Source organism: Pseudophryne corroboree, chromosome 1 (assembly GCF_028390025.1).
Source record: "Pseudophryne corroboree isolate aPseCor3 chromosome 1, aPseCor3.hap2, whole genome shotgun sequence".
Lineage (NCBI taxonomy): Eukaryota > Metazoa > Chordata > Amphibia > Anura > Myobatrachidae > Pseudophryne > Pseudophryne corroboree.
Genome location: NC_086444.1, coordinates 638,827,861 through 638,848,368, shown reverse-complemented (window position 1 = coordinate 638,848,368; position 20,508 = coordinate 638,827,861). Strand labels below are relative to the sequence as shown.

The window sequence follows — 20,508 nt, the reverse complement described above, 5'->3', positions numbered from 1 at the left end:
CAGAATAGCTTCCTCACCATGTGATTCTCTCATCCAGTCAGCAGCCAGCAAGGGGTATAAATTCCAAGTTCCAGCACTGGCAATCTGTCAGTGCTTTGTTGTCTTTCATCCTATTGTGAACTCCAGAATCTCTGGCTGGTAATAGACAAAGTGCAGTTCCTATTTTCAGCACTATCTGACTCCCTGGGTGTTCTTAAAGGGCCACTACTGCATTTACACCGCAACATATCCAGGTTCACTAGCAAGTCATTCCCAGTGTTCCTGAGGGACTGTTCTGCATACCATAGCAGCATTAGTAGTTTGCTGGAAAGCCAATCCCAGCATTCTGAAAACCTGCATTGCTGGAAAGCCAGTCCCAGCATTCTGAAAACCCTGCTCGTGAGCATTCTTCATCCACCCAGTCGCTGGTCTCTTTATCCCAGTGACATACAGTTACCGGAGACATCTCAGCTATCTATTGCACTGGTGGATCTCCTCACCAGTGTTTCAGTACCCACATAGCTGGTCACTTTCTGCTGCTTTCTTCAATCTTCTCAGCCAACTGCCATGCCTGCATGAGAAAGTCTTATATCAAGCCTGCACAATTCTGCCCTCCGTTCTCAAGTCCAGTCCCAGTATCTAGTCCAAGTCCGTATTTAAAAATAACCCCAGCCGTGACGTGGCGTGAGTGAGCGGACATGTCCCGTGCAACTCCTTTAGTGCTGGGTGCACTTTACTGCTGAAAATGCGTCTTATTCGCTACGCGAATAGGAAGCACAGTCAGCGTAAACTGATTAAAATTATATGCGGCATGCCTATATTCCCTGTAAGTCTACATAAGTATCTGCATACGAAATGGTACGTTAGTGTTTTCTAGGAAAACACTGTAGCATAACATTTTGCATGCAGATACAGCAACACGGTCGCACACAGAATGTAGGCATGCCAGATATAATTTTAATCGGCTTAAGCTGCTTGTGCGTCCTATTCACATAGTTTTGCAAATAAGAAGCATTAAAATGAAAAAAAAGATGCACCAAAAGATGTTCATCGCTACCAAGACTAGAAGGGCTTTTTAATGTGCAGGGAGGCTAGATGTCAGTGGACACATCTGTAGGTGGTGTTTATTTGCAGATCCATTCAGCTCTAGATGAGATCATCTGATATGAATACTCATATTGTTTCAACATTTCAGTAACCCTAAGCAGCTCACTTACAAAAATATCTCACGGCTTCTATGAATTCTTCTTGGTACGCAATGGCTAGGTCCTAATTTCTGTGTGCTCTTCTTTTTCTATGTGTCTTTTGTTTCTACAGTTGACAACTATGAGCTATTGTTACTGCAAGAATTTTGCGAACATTTTGTTTTTTCAATGTTGTTATTTTAATTCAAATGTAGTTTTACACTGACCATAGGATACGTCATGAGATCTATTATCAAATATGTCTTGGAGAGATTAAAAAAATAACTATACCCAATTAAAATTTGTTTTTTGAAGTTTAAAAAATATTTTCCCCAAAATCCTGATATCTCATAAATCCTGAAGTTTAATTTAAAGACTGAATACAAATGAAATTAATTGAAATATTTTTTGGGGGACACAAATAGACCTACACAATGTACAAATAAGGGTGTCTTAAGCTGTAGGTTGTAAACAAATGCAATGAATACACCACATGATAGTTAATATAGGACTAGATGATAATTTTGTTTGTAAGGAGTGTATTTATTAAATCAAGACAGCCTCTCAGTTCACTAAATAACAGTGATATTGCTGAGCCACATCATGATTAATAGTGATGAGGTAATGATTCATAGTTAATTCACAGGCTTCTCTTTAGCTTATCCCCCACTGGCAATATTCGATGAATGCATAGTAAAGCTAGACATGCCAAGTACACACTAGACTAGACAATATGCTGCGATATGGTCAGTGTTTGCCCTTGAACTCCTGGGAAAACGAGATGTATACACACTGGACAATGTCGCTAACGATATCGTTCAGTGATGTCATCCTGCCACATCCCCGAACATGCAGTTTTTGATAATATAGTAGAAGCTGACCTGCATGTACAGACAACATAGGACCTCGTCAATGACCCCCAGGAGCAAGTAACGTTGACAAAATAGTGTGTCCATTTCATAATAAAAATCGCCTAGTGTATCCTCAGCTTAATTGTGTAAGACACTATGGCCCTGATTCAGATGTTTACGCCCTGCTGACGTCTGACGTAGTGGAACGAAGTTTACACTACTGGCCATGACTGAGAAACTGCACCTGCCATAGATATAAGTTTCAGTAGTGCAACCAATGGTGTCGTCTGAGGATGCACCATTCGGTACTACTGCGTGTACGGACACTGACAGTGGACATCTCAGTCCTTGCACATTCAGGAACCAGGATGTACACAAGTAAATGACTTTCTTTGTATTGGCATTTCATGAAGATGCAACCTCCAATAGTGGAAGCTGTAGGCGCACCTGCTTCCATATCGGAGTCAGATCTTAAGCGGACATTTAGATATTGTCTCAGCCCCAGTATGCTTTTTAGACATAGCGCGGGCAGCAACATGTTGCTACTTTTTCCTTGCAGCCCATAGAGGTGAGATGGAAAAGTAGAGCTATAAAGCCTACCATAGTTGCCAGATACTGTATGGGAGGTATCCAGTTACTCGTGCCAATGACCATGGGTAATTGCATCACCAGGGGCTATCCTATTAGCCCCGATACGGCAGGCTCTCCCCCCCGATGCCAGAGATCTGTATTACTAGTGTTAAACTACATTAATATACCAGTAAATACGAGGCCTAAGTTTGTTTCAGACACAATATTTAGGTGACATGTTCTGTAATTCAGCACTAAACCGTGGGTCTCAAAGTTAGGTCAGAAGAACAAAAGAGGATTATAATTCCTATGGGTTATCATTGCTGTTACATTGTTGCATATTCAGTAGCTTGAGTGCAGTAAAAACAAAAGTGTCAGTTTCCTGAAGAAAGAAGCACATTGATTGGAATAAAGAATTCATAGATCATTTTCTTGTATGATTTTTTTTTAAGACAGGGCATGTACCTGCAATGTTACACATGCTCCATGTTCCGTTCTTGAGGCCACTAGGGTGATTCAGATATGGATGCTAACAGCATGAACAATATAGACCTCCTCTAGATCTGCAGTAGGAGGACAGCCAGCTAAAGAGGGCACATTTCTGCCTGGACAAAAAACATGTTTGTCCAGGGGGAAAGGATGGCAGCAGGTAAATCACTGCCTGTTTATGTGTGTGACACAGACATGCCGGGCACTTTTACTTTTACACTGTGATTTAGATTTGAGCTAGCACACACCATCCTCTCTAAATCTATATGCACATTCTAAATTTGTCCCTCCTTGCCATGCAACATGGTTTTGCCAAGGTTCATAATGACACCACCTATCTGAATTAACCTCTGAACTGTAAAATAGGCCTTCTGCCTATAAAGCACAACCTTGGGGTAATGTGCAGATGTTTTTAGTCTGGAAACAAATTACAATGGTTAATTTCTTTCTTTGACAATAACTTAGGTTATGTTTTACCTATTAAAAAAAAACCCATCATTGGGATAAGCATTTGGAAATACAGCATTAATTGTGCTATATAATAACTACTAGTGGTGTAGTTTGTTATCTAATATAAACTATCACATACAGGGATTGGGTAGGCGTTACCGATGCTGGGGATCCCGGCAGTCAGCATGCCGACCGCGGGATCCCGACAGCAGAGTGCTGGCGGGGGCGAGCGCAACGAAGCCCCTTGCAGGTTCGCTGCGCACGCCACAGGTTCGATTCCCACTCTACGGGTGTCATGGACACCCACGGGTGAGAATAGACCCTGCTAGTCGGCATGCCGACTGTCGGGATTTAGAGGGGGGCGGGATGTATCCGTCAATATTGTGACCAGCGGTCTCTTCACAGCTGGTCACATAACTACATCCCGTTAGATCACCTACCTCTACTGCAAATCAAAATATGTTTTAGTTTGATTTGCTTGTTTAATGAATGTGCTATTTATTTATTTAAAAAAAAAAAAACTTTTTCTTTTTATTGAAGCAATAAAAACATATTACAAAAAATACATTTGAATGAGTGTGATTCCATTAAAAAATAGTAAATGACATCAGAATTTGCGGCATAATATTTGAAGAGAAAAAAAAATAGAAATTGTACAATTATACATATAGAACATTATATAGGTGAGGAGAAGGGATAAAGGAAAAAAAATATGTGTGTGTGTGTGTGTGTATATATATATATATATATATATATATATATATATATATATATATATAGATATATATATATATATAGATATATAGATATATATATATATATATATATATATATATATATATATATATATATATATATATATATATACACCATGGACATTTCACTAACATCGTCAAATGACAATAGGAGGATCTTGGAGGAAAATTCGAGTTTCATACCATATGGTATTACGGAAGCATTTAAGAATGGATTCTTTAGTGGGTTTAGGAAGGACCTCAATAAAACTCTCCCAAGTAGCAAAAAAAATTTCATTACGGGATTCTTTTTGGAGAGAAGTCTCCAACCAATCCATGTGACAAATAAAAAACAGTTTATCTTTAAACATATCCAAAGTTGGTACCGAGCTTTGTATCCACATATGTAAAATTCTATTTATTTTTGTGCATTTTAAAGAATGGATTGTATCTTTTATAGCTCTATTTGGTGGATTTGTGTCTAGGAGAAATCATCACTTGAAAACCTTACCTACTGTAAACCCATTTGGACATTGGATGTCAATAAATACTGGATATAATAATGTAATTGTTAGCAGCAACAAAAGTGGTATCATCCAAAATGACATGTAAAGTACTGCACACAACTGCTGATAAAATATTGCTGTCCTTACAGTCCTAATAATGCAACAATACTTTGAGAAGGTTGTTGAAGTTAGCGGTGCAAGGAGAAATTCTCTAGTCTGCATAACTTTGCTCTGAATTAAATAGCTCCGGGAACTCTTCCACCAAATTGAATTGAGCCAATGAGGCAGGCAATTCTCCTTTTACTGTGGAACTGTTCTCCGTTGTAGTGAGTTGCAGTTGTCTGCAATATAAAAACAATTCATTCAACAACTTACAGAAAAAGAATTGGGATCCTGTTTCATGTCTGTGTGTGTGTGTGTGTGTGTGTGTGTGTGTGTGTGTGTGTGTGTGTGTGTGTGTGCTGCAATCAGCATGGAGACCAGGAAGCCGGAGTTGTCTGAGGAACTTAGGAAGAAGATTGTATTAAAGCATGGACGTTTATAGGGCTGCAAATCAATCTACAGTAGCCTTGATATTCTTGTTTCCGTCATAGATAATGCTATCAGGAAGTTTTAAGGCCATGGCACTATAGCAACCTTCTCTGGACATGAGTGTGAGAAAAAAAACTTGATTTCAGTGTGGGATTGGTCAAATGGGGAAGACAGCACCTCAGTCAACTGCCAAAGAGGTTCAAGTTGACTCTCCTATACAAGGAACCAGTTGCACTATCTATTACAAACTCATTGAAAGAAGGTTATTTGGTAGGTATCACAGTGGCGCCATACTGCTGAGACGGAAAGACTTAAGACAGCTCAAACACACCTGAGAAAGCCAAATACTTGTTTGGAAAATGTCCTCTGAAGAAATTTTATCAAATTAGAGCTTTAAGTAAATTGCTTCAGCCCTGTGTTTTAACAGAAAACAAAATTAAGATTTCAAAGAAAATAACTTCTTCCCCCAGTCAGGCATGGAGGTTTAGTGATTCCGGGGTTGCTGTACTGCATCTGCCACCTTGAACCTGTGTATGAAATATGGAGATTGATTTGCAATGTTGAGTCCTGTGTCAGAAAGTTGCGTGTCCATTGAAGGTCATGGTCTTCCAGTAGCACAATGATCCCATGATCCAAACCCACTTCAGAAAGTGCCCAGGAATGGTTTTAGACAAGATGCTGGACTGTTCTGATGCTGCTAGCAGAAAGTAAAGATCTAAATCTTATAGAAGACCTGTGAGAAATGTGGAAACCACTGCTAGGAGAGGTCACCCTTCCAATCCAGGAATACTGCAGCAGCTATCACGAGGAGAGTAGACCATGCTGCCAGGAGAGAGATACAGAGAACTCATCCATTGCTAGTACAAGCAGATACTTGTAATTATTTACGCCAAAGGCTTTGCTACCAAATATTTAGTGTAGGGTGTCAGTTTTGTTACTTGTTAATTTCAACTTGTGGGTAGCGGAAATTGTAAAAAAGGTCAATGGTGCCAATTTTCTGACTGTATTATACACTGAATGCCAAACAGGATGTCAACAAGCTTGTTTTGGTTGCAGTAAGTGAAAACCATTGTCAAACAACTAAACAGAATTAGTCATGTAACTTAAGTTACTTCATATACAGTTTCCCAAATGTGAACATTGTACATCGTATATAAAGATAGACCATTAATATGTGATGAAGTCGTTTACCTAGCTGATCCACGTAATTCTGCTTCATGAAATTAACATTGAAATAATGACATTTAATTTCCACAAGGAAAGGAAAGTAGTTTTATTTTTATTTTTATGCAGTACCAAGGTTATAAGATAACAAGGCAGCAAACACCGTTACAGAACTGGCTTCCATGATCGTGAAGTCGTAATTTATTACTCTCCAACAAGTGCAGTAGGTATTTGTGCTGTCACACCCCCTCATACTTACATGAAAATAGAAGTTTGCTTTATGCCAGAGGAATTGGCAAGTGTCGTACTATTGGTCATAAGTATTCTAGCTGAGAGGAACAGCTCTTTGCAGAATGTATCAACAGGTCTGCTTTGTGTCTTTAACTATAAGTTATCATATTTATTGGGATACTACATTGTTTACGTGATTCAGTTGTTTATTTAATTTCAATCCCATATACATAAACAAAGTGTAACATGAAATGAGCATATTCACACACATTCTGCAGCCTGTTGGTGAGACAATTAGTGGTTTCACTCAGCTCAGGTCTGTTGACAGGATCGGAGGCAGAGGTGACAACAGTACATAGCAGAAAATTAATTTCAAGCAACTTTCCAGTTAGCTTGATCTATTTTATATTTAATTTGGGTAAGCATTGCAGAGCTGTCACCGCAACTAACCCTATGGGGGGGGGGGGTATTGAATTGGTGGCGGTTTTTCCGACAGTCGGAAAAACTGCACTTTTCAACAATTTTTAGGTCGACCTAGTCGATGAAAGTTCTGTTTTTTTCAACTTTGTGCAAAACGTGGCTGTTTTCAACAGTTTACCGCTGATGCAGATTCGACTTGTTATCAAGTCGAATCTGCATTGTCGGAATGTTGGCAAATTGAATACCCTCCTATTACATTAACGAGTCATTCCTTACCTGTTTACTATAATTGCATATTTCTGATTGGCATCCTCTTATTCACCTTAATTTATAGAACACCAATATGTTAGTTATATTTACAATATATGATATTTATGATATTTATGATCCATTCCAATCAGGATTCAGAAGACATAGCACTGAAACAGCCCTGGTGTGTGTGTTAAATGATCTTCTGATGGCAAGAGACAGAGGTGACTGTTCAATATTAATCCTTCTGGATCTCTCGGCAGCATTTGATACCGTGGACCATGGGCTTCTGATTGAGCGACTGATACATTTCTGTGGTCTGGATGGCACAGTCCTAAGCTGGTTCAAATCATTTCTCACAGGAAGGTCACAGAGAGTATCGTCTGGATTATACTCATCACCACCAGTGCCATTGCCATGTGGTGTCCCACAAGGTTCTATACTATCCCCCATGCTTTTTGCAGTATACGTGCTCCCATTGGGCGAAGTAATCAGGCGCCATGGCCTGGTCTACCACTGCTATGCAGATGATACACAACTGTACTTGTCCTTTGCTCTGAGCACTGATAACCCAATAGCAACCCTAAATGGCTGTCTAGCTGACCTACAGGAGTGGATGAGCGCCAGTTGGCTGCGACTGAACCCGGATAAAACAGAAATCCTTATGATAAGACCGCAACATCAAAGGACAAGACTGCAGCATAGCCAACCAACTGGACTTACACTCGGGGATTCAGAATTACAAACCAGTAATAGTGTGCGGAATCTTGGCGTTGTCCTGGATGGTGGCTGGCTTTAAACTTAAACATCAGATATCAGCCACCATCAAATCCTCATTCTTTCACCTGAGGAACATAGCCAGAATCAAGCACTTAATTCCCTCAGATGATATGCCAAAAGTCATACATGCATTTGTATCATCTTGATTAGACTACTGTAATGCCCTCTACCTTGGTCTCCCAGCAAAAGAATTGCAACGCTTACAGCTGGTGCAAAACACAGCTGCCAGGCTATTAACCAACCAGCCCCGTTCTAGCCACATAACACCCATCCTCTACTCCCTTCACAGGCTGCCTGTAAGATGGCGAATCATCTTCAAGATTGGCTTACTGAGTTTCAAAGCATTACATGACCAGGGCCCAAGGTACCTGAAACAGCTTCTGACCCCATACTGCCCCACTCGATTACTGCGATCTGTAGATGAAGGACTTTTAGCAGTACCTAGAATCTACCGTAATTCATCTGGGGGTCGAGCTTTTAGTCATGCGGCTCCGACTCTATGGAACCCACTTCCCCGCACAGTGCGAGTGGCCCCAACTATAGAATCCTTCAAAAGTAGACTCAAGACTTTCCTGTTTACTCAAGCATTTCCATAATGTCCCTTTTAGTATCTTCATGCTTCTGTATTTTATGAAAATGTACTTCATTATTTTCTGTACTATATTATGCTATGTATCTGTTAAGCGCCTTGAGTCCTATTGGAGAAAGAGCGCTATATAAATAAAATTATTATTATTATTATTATTATTATTATTATTACAACAACTATACATCTAATACATTTTGCATATTTATAATTTATACATATAAAAAAACTGCAAGTGTTGTGTCTGTACATGGCAATTTTTTTATTTTAGAATAAAGGGGCAGATGTATTAACCTGGAGAAGGCATAAGGAAGTGATAAACCAGTGATATATGCAAGGTGATAAAAGCACCAGCCAATCAGCTCCAATATGTAAATTAACAGTTAGGATCTGATTGGCTGGTGCCTATATCACCTTGCACACATCACTGGTTTATCACTTCCTTATGCCTCCTCCAGGTTAATACATCTGCCCCATAATTCTATAATAGGGACTGTTTAATAATTATGGAGGTGAAAAAAATACATTCTGAATTTTTGTCTGTCTGTTTGTCTGCTGTTTTGTTCCGGCATCACTCAAAAATTATTTGTATTTTCACAATTGTATACCTAAGTGATTTAGAAAGCAACTGAGGTGTGCATGATCTTGATGAGACATCAGGGAGAGGAGCAATAAAGGAAAAAAAACGACGCTTGATACTCTGTGCGTGCAGTGTGCAGGCTCATCAGGTCCAAATTGACAATGGGTGGGTATATGCTTTGCCGCGGGCTATCCTGTTAGCCCCGATAAGCCGGTACAAACCGCGTTTTATCAAGGATTTCTCTAACGTCCTAAGTGGATGCTGGGGACTCCGTAAGGACCATGGGGAATAGCGGCTCCGCAGGAGACTGGGCACATCTAAAGAAAGCTTTAGGACTAACTGGTGTGCACTGGCTCCTCCCCCTATGACCCTCCTCCAAGCCTCAGTTAGATTTCTGTGCCCGACGAGAAGGGTGCACACTAGGGGCTCTCCTGAGCTTCTTAGTGAAAGTTTTAGTTTAGGTTTGTTATTTTCAGTGAGACCTGCTGGCAACAGGCTCACTGCATCGAGGGACTAAGGGGAGAAGAAGCGAACTCACCTGCGTGCAGAGTGGATTGGGCTTCTTGGCTACTGGACATTAGCTCCAGAGGGACGATCACAGGCCCAGCCTGGATGGGTCCCGGAGCCGCGCCGCCGGCCCCCTTACAGAGCCAGAAGAGCGAAGAGGTCCGGAAAAGTCGGCGGCAGAAGACGTTCCTGTCTTCAATAAGGTAGCGCACAGCACTGCAGCTGTGCGCCATTGCTCTCAGCACACTTCATACTCCGGTCACTGAGGGTGCAGGGCGCTGGGGGGTGCGCCCTGAGACGCAATAAAACATGATAAAAATACCTTACATGGCAAAAAATACATCACATATAGCTCCTGGGCTATATGGATGCATTTTAACCCCTGCCAGAATATACAGAAAAACGGGAGATAAGGCTGCCGAAAAGGGGGCGGAGCCTATCTCCTCAGCACACTGGCGCCATTTTCCCTCACAGCTCAGTTGGAGGGAAGCTCCCTGGCTCTTCCCTGCAGTCACTACACTACAGAAAGGGTTAAAAAAAGAGAGGGGGGCACTAATTAGGCGCAGTATTAAAACATACAGCAGCTATAAGGGGAAAAACACTTATATAAGGTTATCCCTGTATATATATATATAGCGCTCTGGTGTGTGCTGGCATACTCTCCCTCTGTCTCCCCAAAGGGCTAGTGGGGTCCTGTCCTCTATCAGAGCATTCCCTGTGTGTGTGCTGTGTGTCGGTACGTTTGTGTCGACATGTATGAGGAGAAAAATGATGTGGAGACGGAGCAGAGTGTCTATAACAGTGATGTCACCACCTAGGGGGTCGACACCTGAGTGGATGTACTGTTGAAAATTACGTGACAGTGTCAGCTCTGTATAAAAAAAAAAAACAGTGGTTGACATGAGACAGCCGGCTACTCAGCTTGTGCCTGTCCAGACGTCTCATAGGCCGTCAGGGGCTCTAAAGCGCCCGTTACCTCAGATGGCAGATACAGACGCCGACACGGATACTGACTCCTGTGTCGACGGTGAAGAGACAACCGTGATTTCCAGTAGGGCCACACGTTACATGATTGAGACAATGGAAAATGTTTTATACATTTCTGATAATACGAGTACCACCAAAAAGGGGTATTATGTTCGGTGAGGGAAAAACTACCTGTAGTTTTCCTGAATCTGAGAAATAAAAGGAGGTGTGTGATGATGCGTGGGTTTCCCCCCGATAACAATTGATAATTTCTTAAAAAGTATTGGCTGTATACCCTTTCCCGCCAGAGGTTAGGGTGCGTTGGGAAACACCCCCTAGGGGGGATAAGGCGCTCACACGCTTGTAAGAACAAGGGCTCTACCCTCTCATGAGATGGCCGCCCTTAAGGATCCTGCTGATAGAAAGCAGGAGGGTATCCAAAAATGTATTCACACACATACTGGTGTTATACTGCGACCAGCAATCGCCTCAGCCTGGAGGTGCAGTGCTGGGTTGGCATGGTCGGATTCCCTGACTGGAAATATTGATATCCTAGATAAGGATAGTATATTATTGCCTATAGAGCATTTAAAAGATGCATTTCTATATATGCATGATGCACAGCGGAATATTTGCCGACTGGCATCAAGTATAAGTGCGTTGTCCAATTCTACCAGTAAAATGGTCAGGTGATGCGGATTCCAAACGGCATTTGGAAGTATTGCCTTTGAAAGGGGACATTTGGGGTCGGTCTTTTAGACCTGGTGGCCACGGCAACAACTGGGAAATCCACGTTTGTACCCCAGGTCGCCTCTCAAAATAAGACGCCGTATTATCAGGCGCAGTCCTTTGTTGGCAAGCGGACAAAAGGTTCCTCTTTTCTGCTCGTGACAGAGGGAGAGGAAAAAGGCTGAAGAGATTACCCAGTTCCCAGGAATAGAAATCCTTTCCCGCCTCTGCAAAGCCCTCAGTATGACGCTAGGGCCTTACAAGCTCAGGCACGGTGGGGGCCCGTTCTCAATGAATTTCAGTGCGCAGTGGGCTCACTCGCAAGTAGACCCCTGGATCCTTCAGGTAATATCTCAAGGGTACATATTGAAATTCGAGACGTCTCCCCCTCGCCGTTTCCAAAAGTCGGCTTTACCGACGTCTCCCTCTGACAGGGAGGCAGTTTTGGAAGCCATTCACAAGCTGTATTCCCAGCAGGTGATAATCAAGGTACCCCTCCTGCAACAGGGAACGGGGTATTATTCCACACTATTGTGGTACCGAAGCCAGACGGCTCGGTGAGACCGATTCTAAATCTAAAATCTAAAATCTTTGAACACTTACATACAGAGGTTCAAATTCAAGATTGAGTCACTCAGAGCAGTGATTGCGAACCTGGAAGAAGGGGACTACATGATGTCTCGGGACATCAAGGATGCTTACCTTCATGTCAAAATTTACTCTTCTCACCAAGGGTACCTCAGGTTATGGTACAGAACTGTCACTATCAGTTCAGACGCTGCCGTAGGGATGGTCCACGGCACCCCGGGTCTTTACCAAGGTAATGGCCGAAATTATATCCCTTCGAAGGAAGGGAATTTTAGTTATCCCTTACTTGGACGATTCCCTGATAAGGGTAAGATCCAGGGAACAGTTGGAAGTCGGTGTAGCACTATCTCAGGTAGTGTTGCGGCAGCACGATTGGATTCTCAATATTCCAAAATCGCAGCTGGTTCCGACGACTTGTCTTCTGTTTCCTAGGGATGTTCCTGGACACAGTCCAGAAAAAAGGTGTTTCTCCCGGAAGAGAAAGCCAGGGAGTTATCCGAGCTAGTCAGGAACCTCCTAAAACCGAACCAAGTCTCAGTGCATCAATGCACAAGGGTTCTGGGTAAAAATGGTGGCTTCCTACGAAGCAATCCCATTCGTTAGATTCCACGCAAGAACTTTCCAGTGGAACCTACTGGACAAATGGTCCGGGTCGCATTTTCAGATGCATCAGCGGATAACCCTGTCACCAAGGACAAGGGTATCCATCATGTGGTGGTTGCAGAGTGCTCATCTTCTAGAGGGCCGCAGATTCGGCATTCAGGACTGGGTCCTGGTGACCACGGATGCCAGCCTGCGAGGCTGGGGAGCAGTCACACAGGGAAGGAATATCCAGGGCTTAGGGTCAAGCCTGGATGGATACATCACTTCACATAAATATCCTGAAGCTAAGGGCCATTTACAATGCTCTAAGCTTAGCAAGACCTCTGCTTCAAGGTCAGCCGGTGTTGATCCAGTCGGACAACATCATGGCAGTCACCCACGTAAACAGACAGGGTGGCACAAGAAGCAGGAGGGCAATGGCAGAAGCTGCAGGGATTCTTCGCTGGGCGGAAAATCATGTGATAGCACTGTCAACAGTATTCATTCCGGGAGTGGACAACTGGGAAGCAGACTTCCTCAGCACGACCTCCACCCGGGAGAGTGGGGACTTCACCCAGAAGTCGTCCACATGATTAAAAAACTCGACAGGTATTGCGCCAGGTCAAGAGACCCTCAGGCAATAGTTGTAGACGCTCTGGTAACACCGTGGGTGTACCAGTCAGTGTATGTGTTCCCTCCTCTGCCTCTTATACCCAAGGTACTGAGATTGATAAGATGGAGAGGAGAAAGCACTATATTCGTGGCTCCGGATTGGCCAAGAAGGACTTGGTAACCGGAACTTCAAGAGATGCTCACGGAGGATCCGTGGCCTCTACCTCTAAGAAGGGACCTGCTCCAGCAAGGACCCTGTCTGTTCCAAGACTTACCGCGGCTGCGTTTGACGGCATGGCGGTTGAACGCCGGATCCTGAAGGAAAAAAGGCATTCCGGATGAAGTCATCCCTATCCTGATCAAAGCCAGGAAGGATGTAATCGCAAAAACATTATCACCGCAATTGGCGAAAATATGTTGCGTGGTGCGAGGCCAGTAAGGCCCGACGGAGGAAATTCAACTGGGTCGATTCCTACATTTCCTGCAAACAGGAGTGTCTATGGGCCTGAAATTGGGGTCCATTAAGGTTCAAATTTCGGCCCTGTCAATTTTCTTCCAAAAAGAACTAGCTTCAGTCCCTGAAGTTCAGACGTTTGTAAAAGGGGTACTGCATATACAGCCTCCTTTTGTGCCTCCAGTGGCACTTTGGGATCTCAATGTAGTTTGGGTTCCAAAAGTCACATTGGTTTGAACCACTTAAATCTGTGGAGTTAAAATATCTCACATGGAAAGTGGTCCTGCTGTTGGCCCTGGCCTGGGCCAGGCGCGTGTCAGAATTGGCGGCTTTATCCTGAAAAAGCCCTTATCTGATGTTCCATTCGGACAGGGCGGAATTGAGGACTCGTCCTCAGTTTCTCCCCAAGGTGGTTTCAGCGTCTCACCTGAACCAACCTATTGGTGGTGCCTGCGGCTACTAGGGACTTGGAGGCCTCCAAGTTGCTAGACGTTGTCAGTGCCCTGAAAATATATGTTTCCAGGACGGCTGGAGTCAGGAAATCTGACTCGCTGTTTATCCTTTGTGCACCCAACAAGCTGGGTGCTCCTGCTTCTAAGCAGACTATTGCTCGTTGGATTTGTAGTACAATTCAGCTTGCACATTCTGTGGCAGGCCTGCCACAGCCAAAAATCTGTAAATGCCCACTCCACAAGGAAGGTGGGCTCATCTTGGGCGGCTGCCCGAGGGGTCTCGGCTTTACAACTTTGCCGAGCAGCTACTTGGTCAGGAGCAAATACGTTTGTAAAATTCTACAAAATTGATATCCTGGCTGAGGAGGACCTGGAGTTCTCTCATTTGGTGCTGCAGAGTCATCCGCACTCTCCCGCCCGTTTGGGAGCTTTGGTATAATCCCCATGGTCCTTACGGAGTCCCCAGCATCCACTTAGGACGTTAGAGAAAATAAGAATTTACTTACCGATAATTCTATTTCTCATAGTCCGTAGTGGATGCTGGGCGCCCATCCCAAGTGCGGATTGTCTGCAATACTTGTACATAGTTATTGTTACAAAAATCGGGTTATTATTGTTGTGAGCCATCTTTCAGAGGCTCCTCTGTTATCATGCTGTTAACTGGGTTCAGATCACAGGTTATACGGTGTGATTGGTGTGGCTGGTATGAGTCTTACCCGGGATTCAAAATCCTTCCTTATTGTGTACGCTCGTCCGGGCACAGTATCCTAACTGAGGCTTGGAGGAGGGTCATAGGGGGAGGAGCCAGTGCACACCAGTTAGTCCTAAAGCTTTCTTTAGATGTGCCCAGTCTCCTGCGGAGCCGCTATTCCCCATGGTCCTTACGGAGTCCCCAGCATCCACTACGGACTATGAGAAATAGAATTATCGGTAAGTAAATTCTTATTTTTGCTTCACCCGTAAATTCTTGAAAAACTCCTGTTTTTTGCTCCCAATGTTTCATCGCACCTAATTGGATACCCCCCTTTACGTATATAAATATAGAAAGTTGGTGTTCCGATCATGCTTCTGCGGAACTTGACTCCGCCCAAGTTATGTAGTGGAACCCGACTTAATGTGACTGCTCTGCAGAGGAACCGTATTGAGGCAGAGCTTCTGACGGGATGTGGCGCAGGTGAGGTGTGTTTATACCACAAATACCCCTTATTTCCAACAATTTTCATTTTTAATTCAAGCTACTGCAGTTTCCGGTAAGTATCTGCTTCGCTATGACAATCAACAAGTCACAGGGGCAAATGCTCAGGGCTGCAGGCGTAAATCTCAGGACATGCTGCTTCTCCCATGGACAGCTTTACGTGGCTTGCTCATGGTTACGTGGCTGGCCCCAAGCATTTTTTTGTGTTAATCCCTGAAGGAAAAACTGCAAATATTGTTTACAAAGAAATTTTGTTATCAATTTGTACAATATAAAATATACATCACAATATTAGATAGACCTACTGTCTTTGTAAAATTAGTTCCACCGAGCAATAACTGACATCCACACGAGCGAAGCCATGGGCAAACGCTAATACTAAATAGGTGTACATTTTATTAGCAGCTGTTTTATATACATATTAAAGTTATAATGTGTGGTGTGTTTGTGTTCACATCCTTATGTACAACCCATTTTTTACTTTCACCTGACAAGTCTGCTGAACAAGTTTTCCTGTCTTGCCTTATGTCTTCATAATACTATGGGAAATTACTTCCTGTGATAACTAACTAACTGAATAATGCTTTAATTTTGATTCAGAATTTTAGCTGAGTTCCTTTCTGTGAATTTACACTGTTTTGTTTTTTCTACAGATACAGACATTTCACGTAGATGCACCATGTAAAACAGTAGAAGACCTTACAAGCGGTGTTGCAATGGCCATGGTCCTTCAAAAAATGTAAGTTGCTCTCTTTGAGAATATATATATATATATATATATATATATATATATATATATAATATTATAGTATAATATCTCTGGAATGTGCGGTGAGGTAAAGTACAGTAAATGTATGCAGCAGTTTTGACCAGAGATGTGCGGTAAAGATAGACACTGCCTCACCTATCATAAACTTTTACTCCAGAGCTTTGACTATTAAAATTATAATAATATAAAGAAGATATTTTTAATATATTCTTTGTATTTTTAATATACTTTATACAGTCAAAACTCTGATGTATATGTTAGTATGACAAGAAAAGCTTTGCCTCACCACACGTCACTGATGTGTACACTGTGTATATATGTATGTATGTATGTATGTAGTAGTAGTAGGCTTAGAGGTCAATTTAGCAGCAGAAATCATTGTAGAGTAACTTAAGACTGCTAGACCAAAAGCAATTGTTGTTGTTTCTCATATATTCATAAGATAGTGGTGAATTTACTATGCAGCATATTTTGAAAGTTACAGAGTCATCCATATCCGAAATGATTGGGACCATAAGGATTTGGATTTTTCCGTATTATTGAATATTTGCATACCATGAGATATCTTGGGATAGGACCCAAGTCTAAACACACATTGCATTTATGTTTCATGTACACCTTATACCCGGGAAGCAGTTGGCTTCCCAATGGATGGGATCCCAGCGGTCAATATACCGATGCTGGGATCCCGAGGGAGGACGCGATGTCAGCGGCAACATACCGACGCTGCTCGGGATGCCGGCATCACATTACCGGCAGCCGGCGTCCCGAACGACTTCACAGCGGGATGCGCTGGCATCCTGATGCGGTGGAGGGATGGGGGATGTTAGAGTTAGGCAGGAGAAGGGAGGGTTAGGTTTACGGTAGGGAAAAAGAGAGGGTTAGGGATCCCAATGAGGGGCTGTCAGGATTTTGATGGACGGGATGCCGCTGTCAGTATACTGACAGCTGGCATCCCTTCCATCGGCAAATCATACTGATCCCTTATACACATAGCCTGAAGGTAATAATATAAACTCTTTTTAATAATTTTGTGCATGAAACAAAGGTTTGTGTATATTGAACCATCAGAAAGCAAATATGTCACTATCTCAGTAGTTCTCATAAAATGTTGGACCTGGTTCAGGTCACTGTTCAGCATGAGCGATGCTTATATATTGCCTGCAATGCAGAGGCAACATTTGAATGTATCTGGAGCACACTGCTTGAATCTTGATATACTCATCCTCATGCCTGATTTGATAATGTTCAACATACAATTCTGCTGAGAGTTGTTGTTTTTCCCCCATTATCAGGAGTATGGGCTTCTTATACATATACAGTTGGGGTGTTAGAGCCTCACCTAAAAGTGGAGAAGGGGTGTGGTATGCTTTACCGGCGGGGTGGGTGTAATGGGGTGTCCCTGTGGGAATAGTCCCTGTTGTTCGGCATGCCGACCGTCAGGATTGTGAGAGAGTGTGAGGTAGGGGAGGTTATGTGACCGTCTGTCTCCTGACCGCCGGTCACATAAATAACTACATCCCGTGGAGAAGTTGCCCATGGTAACCAATCAGCATTGACGTAACATTTAGAATTTGCATACTATAAAAGTATACAGATCAGCTGATTGGTTGCCATGGGCAACTTCCCCACGGGCTTACTTCTCCACTGTTATCACTGCTTAGTACATCTTCCCCCATAAGGTGGTATTGGTGATGAAAACAGTTGACATGCGAGTTCCCTTATTTAATTTTTTTTTTTTTAATTTCATTATCATTCTTAATTTTTTTTTTTTTTTTTTATGTCTAACCCCTGTCGTGTTTCTATGCTGCTTTGTATTCATATTGTTTCATGTTGATGGAGATGTTCTTGGTTACATATGTGACTAGTGTTTATATTGTATTATTATTCTGCATGTGAGCTGCCTTATTTTGATTACCGGGTGTTAAAAATGTGCAGCTTCTCCCTATTGTATAGACTGTCGATCTTTCTTTGTTACAATCCTGATGGGTATGTTTTCATTTTATTTTTATGTGTCCGTTTTGAAGAACTCAATAAAAATGACTCCAATTAAAAAAATTAAAAAAAGTGAATGCTAGGCTTGGGCAACATATACAGTAGCGTTTTTTGCCGGACCCGTTTCACAGAACCCCCGCCTGGCGAAAACACTATGTGGATTCACACATAGCTTTTTGGCTGGATGCCGCAGAACGGCATCTGGCCAGTGCCACGATCGGTTTTCAGTGCGGCACATTCGCAGCGTGTGATCACATACATTGAAATGTATGCGTAATCCTTGAAGTCCGATTGTCTCATCATCCGTCACCTGGTGGATGCAGCGCCCATGTGCTGGCTCCTCCCTGCCGAGCGGGTCACGCTGAACAGGACCAGCTCAACGCACTGTGTGGCCCCAGCCTTAGATTTTCAGATATGTCTTTGCTGGGTTTTGTATTTTTTATTTAACTTTATCACCCCTTTGAAAAGCGCTGCATAGTATATGTACCCCTTAATGTCTTGTCCTTACCCTCCTACATATTTATTTTGTGTTTTTTCATGAAGACTAGATTATCCAGGCAAAGTTTAATTTTCATGTATTTTATATTCATTTGCGTAAACATTTTTCCATTTCTAGAAGATTTACAATAACTGTACCAGTGATTTACAGAAGGTTTTATGGAATGTGATATTTGTTTTCAACAGAGACCCATCATACTTTGATGAGAACTGGTTAAACAGGATTAAAACAGATGTAGGAGATAATTGGAGGCTTAAGGTACGTTTGAGGTCTATTTTACCTTTCTATGCTTTTTTTGCTTTCTTGGATTACTGTGTTACATACAGTAGGTTATTCTAACTGAATATGAATACACCAGAAAATTGGTTAAATGCACATTTGTTCCAATTTGTCCTTAATGTCCACCAACAGCAGTCTCTTAAGGTCCGTACACATTAAACGATGTCGTCTAATGTTTCCCCTCCCAGGGCGGCCGACTGTACACACTGAGCAATATGACCGCTCATATCGCTCAGTGACATCACGCCTCCGCCAGCCCTGCATGCAGGTCGTGGACGACAGTCCAGATCCTGCATGCATGCACTGGTGACAGCGATGATCGTTGCCGACCCGTGGGGTCGCGCATCGGTCTTCGCAGGCTGCATACACACTTGCCGATAATATGAGCGACGTCTCTCAGGAAGGGGGAAAATGAGCGACGTCGCTCATTTTATCGGCAAGTGTGTATGGGCCTTTAGAGTGGGTACACATTAGGCCAATATCAGTATTATTTGCTGCATCAAAACAAAAATTGTGCCTAACGTCTAATGTGTATGCAGTATTGTGTGCTCCTGCAGGTCGCATGCTACATCTTCAGGTCGGCCGTGCTGCATGGCCAACTGGAAGGTATCGCCTGTGACCTGGTGCAGTTTAATGAAATACAGATCGAGGTATCGTTCCATTGTTCATCACATCGGCTTGGTATGTACGCGCAATGAGGGATGTCACGAGTGAAGGGTAATTGCCCCGACCATCGTCCCGATTGCCTATCTGCATAACGTGTACCCACCCTTAGACAAATCAGTCTTTTTCACTTTTAAATCCGTCTTATCAGGCTAAATGGAAAGTATGATTCCTAGGAAAACAAATAAAGGGGCACACAGTTGTAAAATATATATACATTTATAAAAATGTATATGTCGCATACATTTCAGTAAAACTGCATATAACAAACCTAGCACATACGCTCAGTCTGGAAGGTCTTGTAGAGTACCGCTTTCTAGCAAGACTGCTGCCTGGCAGTTTGCTACTTCTACGGAAGGGACTCTGGTACGCCACTTACCACCGTGTGTGTCCAAGCCTCCGTTACAGACAAACAAGGTAATGTCAGTACTTCATAGAGCCCATAGACTGGCACTGCCAAAACACATCTCGTCACTAGGAACTTGATCAGTGGGTGTGTTCTAGTGCTGCTTGAGCATCCTCAAGTACCCTTAATGTTAACCACTTAATTCGCTCAGTTATCATGAAAACAATTTAATGTACAATTCATGCATAAATAGCGCTCTCATAACTTCACATATAAATAGGTAAGCATTTATACAATTACATGATATGTATAAAAGGAACATTGTGGTTTTCTGCTAATATACTTTAATATGGCCTAATACCATAGTATCTCTCTCGTAATAGATGGAATCGCCTCTCATTTCACTAATACATTCCCTATATATAACTAAAAAGAAAATGTTTATTTAAAAAAACATTTTAGCTGCAATGTTACTTTCTATGTTAAAAGGTTATTTTTATTTAACAGGTTTAAAAACAAAATAGTATTGTTAAAAACCTTCATGTACTATACAGTATATAAACTTTTC

At 42.5% G+C, this 20,508-nt stretch overlaps 1 protein-coding gene across 3 annotated transcripts in view; it reads left to right on the top strand.

The window, feature by feature from the left end:
- The window catches only part of LOC134904955 (protein Hook homolog 3), a 155,144-nt gene that overhangs the window by 17,254 nt on the left and 117,382 nt on the right, over positions 1 to 20,508 (top strand). For all 3 annotated transcript variants that reach the window (XM_063914592.1, XM_063914593.1, XM_063914594.1), the window contains exons 2-3: positions 16,043 to 16,128; positions 18,838 to 18,910. In XM_063914592.1, coding sequence (XP_063770662.1) covers positions 16,043 to 16,128; positions 18,838 to 18,910 — 159 coding nt within the window. The remainder of the gene's footprint in view (positions 1 to 16,042; positions 16,129 to 18,837; positions 18,911 to 20,508) is intronic.